The following is a 15,966-nucleotide window of genomic DNA, read 5'->3' as shown; positions in this document are numbered from 1 at the left end:
TGTAACGCCCTTTCTTGATAATATGCCCCACAATGTCCAGCAACTGTTCACTCCAATCAATGCGCTTAATTTCTGTTCCCAGAGTAGGCAAGGTTTAGAGTGACATTGTTCTGTGGCCTGTTCTTGCTGGTTTATATCATCAGTTCTCAAAGTTTAATCATGCTGGTAGAATTTTTAAAGGTCAAAATATATTGAATAACCTGAACACAGCGGCCAGTAGAGGTCTTTGGTCCCGGTGATAGTTTTGAAATTTCATAGTCCCGTAGGATTGTTGTGATCGCAGAATATTTTTAACAGCAAATTACTTAATAAATGGCGAAACGCATACTCTTTATTGTTAGGCCTGTATTAGAATAAGCATTTTACATTTTTAGAGCACAGCACTTTGGGTCGGATGTACATCTGTTTATTGCAATCGCAAAGGGGTATTCTGCCCATTTGCAACTACAAAAAAGGTCTGGCCAATGTACTAACCCTATTTTGCAAGTAGCTAACCCATTAGCGAGTCGCCAAATATGGTTAGCGGCTAGCTATTAGAAAGGGGCATGCCAAGTGCGTCCCTTCCTTTTACGAGTGCAAATGCCATGTATTAGTGTTTTGTGACCGCACTAGCGGTCGCAAAAAACTCGCAGTTTACCACCTACTACAAGTAGGTGGGAAACCATTCACAAACATAAAGGAGTCCCCAGGGGACCGCTTCCCTTTGTGAATGGGTGTGCAAATATTTTTTAAGATAAGGCAGGGGTCCCTGGGACCACTGCCTGCCCTCAAAAAATGAAACTGAAAAGTTTAACTTTTCTTTTTTAAATGCATCCTGTTTTACTTTAAGGAAAACAGGCTGCATTCCAAAAGAAACTGCTTTATTGAAAATGCAGTCCCAGTCATGGTCGTCTGCTGAGCCCAGCAGGACAGCATCCCTAGAAGTGCTAGCCATTCCCAATGTGGTGGCAAATTGCGTCAGTCTCATTAATATTCCCATTGGGAATCGCAAACAGTGTCTGAGACACTATTGTACATTGAATTTTGCGACTCGTACATCTAGCCCCTAATATAATATTGCACCAAACTAAACTCTCGGGTCCACTAGCACCGATCCTTTTATTCTGGAGATGCTGCTGAATGCAGTTAACCCCTTGCCTGCGGTCGGAATTCCGCTCCATTTTAATGTGTCAATTCTGTACATCTTTTAAAATAATTTTGTCGGCACTTTAATGGACTTGATTATCTAAATAAAGTACACACAAAACAAATATTTAGAAAACAAGCTCTGTTAGCCTACTACCTCACCCACACAGACACACACACACACACGTATGCAAACATACTATTTCAGTCGCGTTTCTGTGCAACCTGCCTCTTTCTGTGCCCTCTGTGTCTGCTTATTGCGTCATTCCCGAATGCAGCAGAATCATTATCTGAGACAGATGCATGTTTTTCTTATGTTATCTTATGTACTGCGAAAATGTCAGGGGGTGCAGAGATTAGCGATTCCAAATGATTCACCTGTAGTTCTCTGACTGTGATGTGGAATCAAGCCCACCTGAGACGGGTGACATTGCGTGGCTGAATGCTCTGGCTATCCAGGCAGCAGACTCCTCTAGTGAGTAGCCCAGAAATTAGGACAGTAGCCCATTTCCCTGTTGTTCCTAATATGAGTGCCTTCTTAATACCTATTTGGCAGGTAACAGGAGTTTCTGCCCAAAAAGCTGTATAGTGAGATACTCGGTTTTACATTATGCCGAAAAATTACTGTGGGTAACGTTGTGGACAAATCCAGCAGGTCAAGCAATGTGCAATCAGGCCCTCAAAAAGGCCTTGGTTCAGAAATACCATGGAGAAATCTTTGTGATGACACCAATATCAGCAGGTTATTGTCCACAGGGAACCTACATGGAAAAGAGTGTTCCATAATCTGTGGTCTTCGTGAGGATTTTTTATTCCTTGTTCTCTCAGTTTGAAAAACCTTTAGCCAGACCAATCGGCTTTAACATAAAAAAAGCTTGTAGAAGTGCTGGTCTCTCACATAATAATTCAAACATACACTATCATTCCTTAATATTATACTCGACAAAGTTTTCATAGTTGTATTCATAATTCCTAACAGAGAGCCTCTGGAACTGCATAAGTTAAATTGGTATAAGTCAGCCACAAACTTTCCACTGTCCCAGCCTTTATTCTGTGGGGAAGAACCGCTCTTCTCTGCAACTGGTTCAGGCATCATGAACCTCATCATGAACCTCATCATGAACCTCTCCAAAATCGAGGAGTAGTTTTCAGGAACCTGACCTAGGTTCTAAGCTGGCATGTCAGCATACCGAGGACAGACATGCCAAAGTGTTGACTAACAGATTATTGTGAAGGTAAAGTAAGTATATGTTGTCAAGGTACATATATATATTGTTAAGTATAGTTACCCTCTACTGACCTTTATGATATTCTGGAGTGGACAGTTTGGCACGCACATTTTTACATCTCAATATTCTGGTAGATTTCTGTCAGAGCTCAACTCAGCAGGACTCCTTTCCATACCAAGCACCATCTCTCTGGCACTTAGGGTGATATTAGCAACAACTTGCGATAATTATCGCAAAACACGCTTAGTGTGGTTTTTTTGTGATCGCCAGATATTATCGCGGAGATAACATGCTATTAGCAACGTTTATCTCTAATGCCATAAAATATCCAGCGATAGCGGCTAAATGTGTGAATATCTCTGGAAATCCAGCGATATTTACGCATTAACGCCATGGTGGACTTAGCCTGACAATCCACCTCCCAGGGAAGAAACAGGTAAGTCATGTGCTTTCACGCAGCGATGCATCACTTCTAATAAATGAGGCCCTTGGTCTTTGCCCAGAGGCTTTGTTAACGCAGATAGTGAACTTAAGAACTAGGCTTATCATGAAACACAATGCAATTAAACATATTAAACTTATTTATGGCATAAACAGGCTTATATGTATATTTGAAACTTCACTGTCTAAGGTACTTACTCAACTTGTTGAGTTTACTTGAATACCTTACAAACAAGCTAGTGTTAACTTGTGCTGTTCACTATTATACGTCTTTAGCTACAATAATTTGATTTACCACTGTGAGTTTTTTTGTTCCATGAAGGAGGGACAGTATATGAATTCCGATGGATCTAAAATTACAATGCTGCCATTTGGCAAAGGCCAACCTGACAATCTTGGCAACGAAGACTTCATCGGCTCCTGGTACACAGAGGATGGTAAGAAGGTTCCTATTATATTTTCAAATTCAGAAGTAGACAAGGCCTGGATTTAAGATTTGAATGCTCTAAAAGATAATTAAATCAACTAACCATTTAGTGTTATAAGTTTAAATACAATTTGGGTTAGATAAAGGGACATCAGGCTGATTTTGATGAAGAAATTTAAAACTGTAAATTGAGTTCATCTATTGCCATAGCCTTCTCAAAAATCAAGTTTTATGATCCAAGAAGTTTTTTTAAGTGAAATATTAATAGAGACAACAAATGATTCATGATAACATGCTGATCTGATTTAATTTGCAATATTGCTTGCATGACATCAAAATACCTAATCAGTATAGTGGTCAACTTCAAATCAGAACATTTACACCAGCCTACAAATAATCACATCAAGTATTTATTTAGCTATCTTGGACCTGGCCCTCTCTCAAGGCTCACTCCAAAGTTTTTGCCTTCACTGCCTTCCTTTGCTGAGCCCCTTTTTTAGGGCTTTCAGAACTCTGTACACTTTAACACTCCTAACCAGTGCCACTTAAAACTTAGTCCAATTGGCAGATACCTAATTGGTACATTTAATTTACTTGTATATGGTACTACATGTACCAGGGCCTGTAAACTAAATACTACTAGTGGACCGCAGTACGTATTGTGCCAGCCATTAACAAAGCACCTTAATACTGCAGCCTGTTGTGAAGTTATGAAACTGTCATATCGACCTAGCAAAATAAACCTTTTGCTAGGCCTAAACCTTCTCTTTTTAATACTTATAAGGCACCCCTAAGGTAGATGCTGAAGGCTCATAAGGCAAGGTGCATTGAATTTATAAAGGAGGACATGTTTTTCACTGCTGCAAGGCCTGTTCATCTGATGCAGCGCTACTCCCGAAATGTTTTCTAAAACCATATCACCTTTTCCTGAAGTACCAAATCATACATTACTCATCAGTGGGGCCCATAACACTGCCAGTTGGTCACAAACACTTTTCATCCTACTTCATGGATCAGTGTGATTCAAAGGAGAGCTGCGAGATCATACCGGAGTGTTTAAATGAAAACTAAAGATTTATACAATATACACCTGTAGTTTAAAGGAACTTTACCATGGTTTTTATTAATGAGACATTTTATTCAGACACACCACCATTATGGTCCATGCTTAATTCTCCATTTATCTAATTTTTATTGAAAGCAAAGTTTAGCATGTCTAACAGTTTATTCACTTTATTTATTTCTTTATTAAAAAAATAACCTTAAAAGGGTAAAGGTTTTATCTCAAACAGTTATATTCATTTATTTCAAGGATTCAGAAATAGTCATTAGTATTTAGGTTTCAGGACATAAGTATTAGCAAAAGACAAATCGTTCCCAAAGTTCATTTTTTCCTAGCTCCCCAACTAACAACCTCATCTAAAACTAATTTCTCATTCAAAGAAAATAGAAAATGTATTCAAAGTCTTACATCTCAGGAAAATCAGCATTCCGACAGCATCTCAGGAGGAAATCGAAAAGAGAGTTTTTTCTTAAGAAAAATCACAGCTTTTTATACCCTATTTCACTAACTTGATCTATCAACAAAAGTAACTGTCAGTACAAACTCAAGTCCTGATTGGACAATTTGAGGGTGGATGAGCATCACCTTATCATTCTAATATTAATTTTCTGTAGCATCAGCTGAAATTAAAGAGTTAATTGTTTAAAGAATGTCCAGCCTAGTCACATCCTCAACTTGTTATATGAGATTCCTTTCCCACGTTTTGAAATTCAGATGTTCCCATTTTGTTGGCAGTCATCCGGACTTTCAGGGCAAGCTGTCCTTGAGCCGCTCTCGCTCAGGCACAGGCAGCTCACATTCAGACTCGGCTCTAGCCACACATGCGCAGTATCTTTCACTGTCACAGTAATTGAAAACAAACACAAATAAATGTTAATTATTGAAATATAACCCTTCTGTTTACCTCCCCCATACTAAGTTTTTCCCTGTTAGTTGTTACCTAGCAAATAAGCAACACATATCCAGGATATACTCACCTATCTCCATATTTTTGCCACGACATACATAAACAGAAACACATTTATGCCGCTTTTGATTAAATTAAAGATTTGCAATAGTAAACACCATGACAGCATTACTAAATTAGTCAGTTATAGTTTTCCATGCAAGCAGATTAATATTCCCACGTGTATCTATGTGTGCATTCTATACTACGTTGATTAGTATACCAAACCACACAATTATTAAAGGTTACAGTTATGAGGAAATGTCTTCCCAAGGGGTATACAAAATGTTGTTTCTTCAGCTCGCTCCATCAACTAACACTAGGTTAAATTCATCGCCACACCTAGGGCGAGCTTTAGTGTTGGTGGCGCCTAGTGCAACAGTCTTGATTCCGCCCCCTGCATGACCTTCTCCTCGAATTCTCTTAGTACAATTTGGCAAAAGTGCCCCTGATCTCTGCATAGCTCTTCACTCACGCACATTTCATTTGTCTTAAGGCACTAATAAAGGCTGGCTTTTCGGTCCACTCAACTAACTACATGAAATCATCAATCAATCAATTAGCATTTGTATAGCGCAGAACTGTTGGTGTATTTGGGCACTGCAGGTCTGATGTCTCAGTAAAAAAGCCAGGTCTTGAGTTTCTTTCTGCTGTTCAGAGGGCAGGTTGTTCCAGGTCTGGGCAGCAATGTAGGAGAAGGAGAGGTCTCTGCTTTAGCTCTGGCGATGTGGGATGTGTATGCACGGGCAAGTGAGGGGGATTTCAGGTGCCTTCCAGGTATATAAAAGTTCAGTCGATAGTTGATATAAGACTGTCCTGGATCATTTAAAACCTTGTAGGCAAGTGCCTGTGAGGATCTTGAACTGGCATCTCTTCTGAAAGGGGAGCCAGTGGTGGCTTCTGAGGTGGGGGGTGATGTGCATCCATTTGGAGAGGTCCAGTTTAAGTCTGTCTGTGGCATTTTGTATTGTCTGGGGTCTTGTGAGGAGCTGGATGGAGATGTCGGCATAGAGAGCATTGCAGTACTCAAGGTGATAAGGGCTTGAGTGATGTTCTCTCGTGTGTTGACTGAGATCCATCTGAAGATTCTGTAGAGCATGGGAAATATGTGGAAGCATGAGTAGGCGACTGCGTTGACTCGTCATTTCATGGTCAATTTGCCATCAAGGATGATGCCTAGATTGTGAGCCTGGTTGGTTGGTGTGTGTTGGTCCGAGTTCTGCTGGCCATCAGCTGTAGTCCCAGATGGAGGTGTTGTTTCTGAATATCAGTACTTCTGTCTTGACGAAGTGGAGTTTAAGGCAGTGTCTCTTATCCAGCTGGCTACATTGGTCACGGCGTTGCAGAAGTTGGAGGGGTCTTTGGTGAGCCATTAAAAAAATTAGTACATTTGTTTACACAAAAATATATAGCATGTTCAGAATAATTCTGCAAACGAATGCAAGTATCCATGCAGACCTTTTAATGCTTTTGGTTGCAATTTCAATAACATATATTTTTCCTTTCCAATAGGACATGTGACCTGGAATGATTACCCTCTGACTCCTTATGTATATCCTTTTGTCTGCAAATATTATCTGGGCAATCGGTAAGGCTTTCCTAATTTCTAAAATTTTCTGGAAAAAAATGCACAATCTTATAATGATTAGGATTTTCATTACATTGAAACATTTTACATTTCAATAGTAATCTCTTTATTTATCGTGTTTTTATGGCACAGTTCAAATTACACAAATCATCTATTGTGATTAATGTTTCCTTTAGGGATTATTATTTGATATCATGTGAGGTTTAAATAGGTTAGAGTATACCCTTTGCCAGAGAGGTTTAGATTCTGTAATCATTAGGAGCACCGCTGATAAGCTTGTTACATCAGTTTGTGGTGATGTAAATAGTGCAGATCCATCAACTGATGGTGTAGGAGGAAGCCATTTCTACACCACCAACAGTTTGAGTGAGCCTGCCGCAGATGTTCTTATACTTCATCTTCAAATGATAATGCCTGATTTAGAGTTGTGTGGCTTAGATACTCCATTACAATCACAGTGGATGTCCTATCAGCCGTATTACAGTGCCTTAGGATATAATGCACTTCTATTACTGAAGACAGGATATCTGTCATATTTGTGACAGAGTATTCCATCCACCAAACTCCAAGTTTTTGTCTTGCCATAGGTCTCAGTTTTACCCTTTTTGTTTGTCCTATTTTATTTTTTTTATTAGATATCAACAACAATGAACTTTTTGGAAAAATACACTTTGCAGTACATCCAAGACATAAAGTGATGCAATAAGGATTAGTGCTTAAAAATAATTTTTAAAAAAACACCCATTGGCAATGGCAATATGTCTTACTTAAAAACAAGCACTGACAAGACTTGACAAGGTCAGTAGGTTTGGCTTGTAACTGAAAATACAAGCTAGACATATGGGCTTTGGAATATTTTTTTCATGTTGCACACTTAGCCCTAATAATTACTGTTTTCATATTCTGCACCCACCAAAGTCATGCAATCTAAATAAACAGAAAGTGCACAAAGATCCTCCTCCAAATGTGGCATTCACATGTCCTCTCTTTTTTGAAAGGCTGCAGTTAGAGTTTTAATAATGCCGACTGCAGTACCTTAGGCTGTAGAAGAGCTCCCAAGAGTCAGATATAGGTCTTTGAATTAGAGGGCACCTATGCAGCACTAAAGGGACTCTCTGATCCAGATACCAGCCCACCAGAAGGTGCTTGTGTTTGAGAGGGGGAGTAACCTGCAGCACTTGATAAGCATTGACGATTAACCGCAGGGCACGCAATGCCTATGCAGCACTAAGGAGGCTACCCGCCGCAGATTCCGGCGCACCAGAAGGCACTAGTGTGTGGCAGGAAAAGGAGTCAGTACTGCTTCAAAAGCCCAGATTACTTCCTGCAGCGTGGGCCTCACCCAGACCAATGGCAAGCTCATCTTCTGCCAGTTATCGACTTGAAGAGGCGGGCTAGGCCAACCCCTTGGTTTGTTTCCGAGCTCCGGGGAAAGGCAGGTAATTTGCTGTTCTAGATTCACTAAGCTAACATTTGGGAACATTTTGCTACTCCACAAGTTATTGCTTGATTCAAGGGGATAAGAAAGGCTGCCCCAGCCAAACTGTTACCTTCCCTGGTGCTTACCCAAGTCTCTACTATCAATGATTTTCTGGCCTGGGCGGTAGTTGTAGTCTCTAAAAAAGATAGAGCTGTATGAGCTCATATTTTCTCTGTCGGGGGATGGTCCCCTACTGTGCAGAAAGAATCTTAAGCTACTGACTAGGAGCGAGTTGTCAGAGTCAGCTGACCAGTCTAGCCCTGTGAGGCCCTACTTGTCCTCCGAACTCCCCTCAAACACAATCCTGCTAATACGGGCGCCTGGTGGATTTCCAAGCTCCAGTCCAGCGATAAAAGATAGGAGGAGGTCCGCTGACGCTACAGGGAAACCAAGCCAGACAGACTATGACTTAGTGCTTGGATTCCATCCAAACATGGTTTGAATGATGTGGGGGATTTAAGTACCTCACTGAAGATTACATTTTAGGCTATTTTGAAAGGTAAACTGGAACTGGTTATCTCCCAACTGCCTTCTATTGGGCTAAACTTGAGGCGCCTTGTGGACTCAAAAGATTTTTACATCAAAGGGATAGGAGTGGGTGCCACTTCAGAGCAGCGAAAGTCTGAAAATGCTACGCTCCATTCCACTAACGCAGTTTCCAGTAGTATTAGCACTCTTTCTACCTCTGGTCTGGGTGACCACCCTTCCCCAATCAGAAGGCCTAGTCCCAGTGATCGACTTTAGGTCACCAAGGATGGCAAGAGAAGGGACGATACACTTTGGCAGTGAACAGCAATTGGGGGTCGGTGCCTGGTGGAATACCTTTTAGCGACATGCCCTCTACATTACATCTCCCGCCTGCTTCATGTCCCTATGTGGTCGTTTTTGCTAATGTTCCTGTGTTACCTTTCAGGACTGGTGAGACAACCACTGAAATGAGAAATAAGATTGCTCATTGTCTGAATAACAAGCTTAATTTTTTCCAGTACGCCCTGATTGACCTGTTAATTTTATCTTAACTGTTCGAGGGAATGGGCGGGTGGGGCCACACAAAAATGTTTAAGGGGGCTGTGTTGCAGTGAATTTCTGGAGTCCCCAACAAGTGGGTAGGTTGCCATCCTAGGCTAACAGGGTCCTACCCCAACCAAAATCAACCCATCTTCTGCCACTTTCGTATTTCTATAACACTTTGGCTCTTGTGCTGAGGCCCCACCTGGTTAGATCAAAAGGGGACCAGATTCTTGATGTTTTGAAATTCCATTATGATTGACTTGAGATACTGAGGAACACCTGCTTTACCAAAACAACATTGAGACATAATCCCACAAGCATTATTGGTTTAATAAAGAGTGTAGAGAAGCATAAACCCTTCAGTTCGAAAGTATTAAAAGTGGCCCTCAATCCAAATCCAGGCAGAAAGGGTAGATATAAAGGGCCCCTTAAAGATGCCAAGACATCTTCAATATAGGGGGATATCCTATATGCTATTCGGAATAAGAACCAGGCAACATTTTGGCATGTGCTTAGTCGTGACAGAAAACCACTATGATTAGACCTGAAACTAAAACCTTACCTAAGCACTGGGTTACCCATTTTCAATCCCTCTATAGTACAGACAATACTAAATATGTCGACCTGGATGTGGCCGACTGAGTTATGTTGTCTTCTGATTTAAATATCCAAGCAGATGACTCTCCCGGGCTACCACAAGAGCTGACTAATGTCACAGTGTCATTCACCCTCGCCAAGTTGATATGGCAAGTTATTCAGGAGCTCAAAGCTGACACGGCCCCAGTCCTTGACAAAATTCCTGGGGACTTGCGTGCACTCAGCCTGTGCGTTTGTTGACTCATGCGCACTTGAGGCTGTGAAGCAGCAGCCAGCAAAGGGCGGAAAATGTAAACAATTTAGATGTCTTGATGCCAAGACATCTTCAATATAGGGGGATTTCCTATATGCTATTCGGAATAGGAACCAGGCAACATTTTGGCATGTGCTTGTCAAAGCTGTCATTTGTCTGCTTACATTTCTTGCTGCTGCCCGGTTATTATTGAACACTCCCTCTCCAGTAATTACAACAGTAGTGAAAGTGTTTGATTGTGAATAGGTAATATTAATATACTCATTTCAGCCAGTCAGGGGAAACATTTACTATTCCCATTCCAGTCAGTACAACAGTAGGCAAACAAGTATAAAATCCAACAACTATCAAGCAAAATATCTTGAACAAGTAATATTATTTTAAAAACAAAGTAAATTAAAAAAATATAAATATGTTGCTAAAAATACAAATATATTTATTAATACAATTTTTTAAAATAAAAACATATTACAATGTTAAATACATATCATAAATACCTTCAAATATTATAATTAATAAAATACATAAATAATTTTCATACCAATAATTATTTTCATTTTGAAATTATTTGTTACTCCACAAATATTTATTATATACATTTAGTTACTTCCCACCTTATAACCCCCAATCACTCACTCTGCACCTAAAACGTAACTTTAAAAAAGCGTTTTTACACTATTAATATAAATATGTATCAACAGACTAATTATCATTAATTAAATAATAATTATGAATTAATTATAATTCATGTGCTTTCAGTAATTGATGTACATTAAACAATACACCCCCACAACACACACAACACACTCATACAATTTAACAGATAATTCTTTTAATTAACATAATTATCGAATCAATATTTATTATTAATTTAAAAAAATAATTATTGATTACTTAAAATGTAGTTACTTCCACCCCATAACCCTACAAAACCCACAACCCACAGCTAAAAACTTTTTTTTTAAATGACACTATTACATTTATTAATTGCCAATTAAATAATGAAAAGTATTTAACAACTTAGGGGCCGATTTCAATGTCGGACGGACCTACGTCCATCCGTACATCGATCTGGAACTTGAACCGACCAACTTCCTGTTGGAGGTACCAAACCTGAAATTAGGATGCAACCACACCTATTCTTTACAATGGGGGCATGCATTCTGATCGGAATGCATGCTGTCATTGGAAAGAACTGAGGTGTACTTCATCCCCGCACTCTTTGGCAGGCACCTCATGTTGCTTGCCACCGGGTACATGGCTCAACAGGGGTGCAACATAAGTGCTCCCTCGGCCACCATCTGGAGGCCTTACACCTATGAATTGGCCTCTAATTAATAAAAAATTAAACTTTATTTACTTCCACCTACCCTTTACCCCTCTAAGCCCCACAACCCACACCTACAAAATTAATTTCAAAATTAACATCATTAATTATCAAATAATTTATGAATATAAAATTACAATTAACAACAAATTATTAGTTAATTAAAATTAAATTACTTATCACCCTTTACCCCTATAATCCCACAACCTGCCCATAAAATTGACATAAAAAACATTAAATGCACAATTTACATAATTAAATAAAGAATATTAAATAAAAAGTAATCTCCTCTCCTGAGCTGCGGGCGCTAAAACAAAAATGCAAACGTCTATAGAGGATATGGAGGAAAGATTTCTCTGTAGCTAAGAAGCAGGAATATAGGATAGCCATTGGAAAATATAAGGCTGCAATTAAACAAGCTCAAGCCACTCATTATGAAGAAAAGATTCCACCCTTTCCACAACAACCATGTAAAAAAAAAGTAAATGTAGTGCTTATATAGCGCACGAATCACCCTTGAAGGGCTCTCAAGGCGCTGTATACATTACGCTGTGGAACCTTTCCTGGCCGTTCTCTGTGAAGTGCCCACTCCTGGGCACCCCCAAGGTGAAGCCAGGCATCCTAGCGCTGTTGATGACGTTGTGGAGATTAAGCAAGCTATTGCCCAGAGTTGCATAGTGGGAAGGAGAGAAAGGACCAATGTTCCTTATTGAGTATGTAGTCTAGATGACTACTTCGCAACCTGTTGCTGTAAGTAGGAGAGCCCTGCTTATCAGAATTTGCCCATCCATTCACAGCCCGTAACTCATGCTCCAGACATAATACTTTTAGCTGAAAAGCAGCTTCTGTCCATTTTTTAATGGAGGTTAATGTTAGTTGTGGAATATCCCATTGAAGGTCCTCCTCAAGGCCAAGGTCTACATTGTTCGTGTCTAGTGGTTCAAAAGAACACTTGAAATCCCCAGCAACTAGGATGTTTCCCCCTCTTTTATACTGATCGAGATTGGAATCAAGAAGGGAAACAATGCCAGAGGCTTTCCCTCCAGGAATCCCTCTGGCATAGACATTAAAAGTAAGAGGTCCTCAACATCAGGAATTTTAATTTTGATTAATAAAATATTGTTACTAATGGCGTCCTGCTGCTGGACCTTGTACCTATCATTCTGTCTCACCCAAATAGTTAGTCCCCCCATCGGTCTCCCCCTTTGACCAGCACTAGCAGCTTTAAAAAAAATGTAAGAAGCATTGTCTAAACTCGGGTTCCACTGACCATGTTTCTTGAAATACCAGAACTTCATTGGTTTCAATAAAGGATAGCCAGTCTAGTGATAGTAATTTATTCTTTAGCCCGGCAATATTCGAGTAAACCACAGCAAATTTTTAAAACCTAGTGCTGGATTTAATGCATGGGTGTAACCAATTGTCACAGGACACTACACAGGGATCAGTTACACCCGCCAGTAGGCTCACTTAATTTGGGTGTGTCTCAGTAGAGCTATCATCTTACCCAAATCTGTCTTCCCGAGTATTTAGACCCTCTGAGACATTGTTTATTGCTGAAGGAGGGCCCCCTTGGCTCTAAGTATTCAATTTAAACACATGGTCTTCCGTGTCCCTGGTGGCGATATCCACAGGAGTAGGGGAGTCAAATTTGGGACCCAGTCAATCGTTTTAATCCAGCGAACTAAGTGCCTCATATCTGTTGGAGGTCGGGACTGCACAATTATAGGGGCCTAGCGAATGCGCAGGTATCCTCTGTGTTACCCCTCTGAAGTTTGTGCTCAATTGGAAGAAGTGACCCAGCGGAAGGACATTAATAGCCTCTTTACATACCTTAAAAGAGGCTGCCTGTTCTAAGATACACCGGACCATGCTCAGAGACCCGAAGCTCAAGACTGCACAGTCCCCGACCAGGCCTTTTTCAGATTGACCAACCCAAGCGACCCTTCTAACCATCTTGAACTCGAAGAAAAGATGGTTCCCAAGCCCAATCCTGGAATTCAAGAAGTGAGGGGCCTTATTCTTAAGTGAGGACCAATGTTCCTCTTCTCGGGCTTGAAGTCTCGGGATGTTGGCCAGTACTATAGTATAGGGTGGAAGATGGAGAAAAACATTTGTCAACATATATCCACCCTGACCCTGTAGTCTCCCCACCGGGCCCTTTGGCCCTTCCTTTCATGTCAATGGACCGTTATGCGGTCGCATTAGTAATGCAGGGGGTTTCGGGGGGCTCGCTATGGAAGGGAGGGGTTAAGCCGCGACGTGTTGTAGTGTCTGCCTGACTGGCACCTATAACTTCGGGCTGGCTGCTCCCAGAGTGAGGGGGTGAAACTTTAGTTATATGCTGCTCTATTTTGGTTAATCTCTGGTCTATTGCAGAGAATCTGGACAGAAGGGGATAAATCAGGGCTAGCAACTTAGCTTCCATCCTTTTAAGAAAGATTGAGCCTCAATGGAGTTTAATTGTTGGAGCCCCGGGGGGGGTTGGGGGGGGGGGGGGGGGTAGGATCTACACTAGCTGCACCCGTCTTGATGTTGAAAGTGATCAATTTACTAATCAAACACAATCCCTTGATCAGACATAAGCACCCCCTTCTACCCAAGTCCAGTAACACAAGCTTACGTAAAGTTCATATGTCGATGTTGGAGGGGTGGCCCAGCCCAGCCTCTTCCGGCCTCTGACAGGCCAGGCACGGACAGTGGGACGCTGGGAATTGTAGTCCCTGGCACCCGCGTCTGCACTAGCTTGGTTGCGGGAGGTGCGTGGCAGCAAGGGCAAAGTTGTAGTCCCCAAGGACTGGTCCGGCGAGACAAGGTAAGCTCAGGCAGCAGCTACAAATGGATTTAGCAAGAGACCTCCATGTTTCTCCTCATTACGCCTCACCTGTATAATTTCATTTCTTAAGGTTCCACCTCCAGAGCCACCTATGAAATTTCTTGCAGAATTATAGAAATATTAAAATAAAAAAGCTAAACTAACTTTGAGAGTAGCCTCAATATATTTAACAGTCCATAAGGACTTATCATTAGTTTGGCCCCTAATCATCTGCCTATGGTGAGTATTTCAACATTGCAAGTAAATGGACCACCCTGCGCTAAGGTTAATTACAATGCATGTAACACATGTCTGCATATTTCATCTTTTCTCTCTAATTCTGTGCTCGTTTGGGTTAGAGGTTTGTTCCACTTTATAATATGCTTTGAGGATGGTTCAAATAGCAAGATTTAAACGTAGAAGAAAATTAATTCAGAAGATGCCGCTATCACTTAAGTGGAGTATCACAACTTCTTTGCAGCTTTTTTTATATCTGACAAAGCAGGGAGGGGCGAGACCCCATTCTGTCCAGAGACAACAGTTGAAGAGATGACTAATTTGCTCACTTTTCATAGATAAGCATGGTAGAATTTTACACAATCATGAAGCCAATTTCTCAAAGTATAATAACTCTCACTAGTTCATAATCACAGTTTAAATATGCAAATGGATGAGGATTCTCTATTCACTAAAGCCAGTTTGCCAGAAATGGTATTCACTTCAAAAACATACAGGGAGCATCTCATAAACGTTATCTCCTTATTTCATCCCTATCAGCCATATTGTACAATGCAGGGTTTTGGCTTTTTATTGGAAGCAACAGACTGAAGGTTGAGTAATACATTTCCTTTTAGTTGCTGTTCCCTAGCTTCTAAATTGTTGCTTCTGCAGATGTTTACATAAGGATCTCACAGGGTTCAGATAATTTACTGAACGTAGTCCATTGTTCATATTGACCTTTGGGACACGATGCATTTAAAACATTTTGCAAAAAGGTAAGAATATATAATAATCTTAATAATATTAGTTATTTAAATGAGGTACATTTTAAACTGAGCCATGTTAGTTGAGGGTAACAGGTCTTATTTTTACCACACCTTGAAAAATATGGTCCCATGTTTGTCTTTCTACATTATTCAACCATCTTTCTCTGTTCTTTTTTGTTGTAGCCTATGCGGAAATGGAGGGTACTACTGATATGTCCATGGGCCACATCAAAAAAAGAAGTAACAGTCACTCAAGATTCTCTTCGAAATACATCTGTTATTGTAATATGCATGCAACTGTAAATGAAATGTCAGCTGTGTTCAGAAATTTCATGTTACCTTTTCGATTCACTTTTAGCACAAAGAAAACCTTGTTAAGCAAATGTTGTTTCTCTAGTCTATTAATCTGTCTTTAACCATGAATAAATCAAAGGCTTCTAAATGATGTGTGCTTCTTTAGTCAGAGTAATCATAGTCAATATATATATTCTCTCTGGAATTTTAATAGAATAAAAAAATATTAAAAATCATGCTTGCTGCCTTCTTTATCTACCATTAGACACCTCACTTCCACTAGTTATAATATCTCTACCACATTCCCTGCTTGTTCCACCTACCCTAATAATCAACTCTACTTACTCATTCCCTTGTACCCTCCACTACATTACTCATGCAGTC

The 15,966-nt window shown here is 40.3% G+C and overlaps 1 protein-coding gene across 1 annotated transcript in view; it reads left to right on the top strand.

Annotated features, from left to right (window-relative positions):
- Positions 1-15,727, top strand: part of LOC147734886 (C-type lectin galactose-binding isoform-like) — a 67,125-nt gene extending 51,398 nt beyond the window's left edge. The window contains exons 5-7 of the mRNA XM_086953666.1: positions 3,118-3,232; positions 6,744-6,819; positions 15,472-15,727. Coding sequence (XP_086809792.1) covers positions 3,118-3,232; positions 6,744-6,819; positions 15,472-15,499 — 219 coding nt within the window. The 3' untranslated portion in view covers positions 15,500-15,727. The remainder of the gene's footprint in view (positions 1-3,117; positions 3,233-6,743; positions 6,820-15,471) is intronic.
- The last annotated feature ends 239 nt before the right edge of the window (positions 15,728-15,966 follow it).

This window comes from Lissotriton vulgaris, chromosome 1_2 (genome assembly GCF_964263255.1).
Source record: "Lissotriton vulgaris chromosome 1_2, aLisVul1.2, whole genome shotgun sequence".
Lineage (NCBI taxonomy): Eukaryota > Metazoa > Chordata > Amphibia > Caudata > Salamandridae > Lissotriton > Lissotriton vulgaris.
The sequence above is the reverse complement of the archived record's forward strand: the minus strand, read 5'-3'. Positions and strand labels throughout refer to the sequence as shown.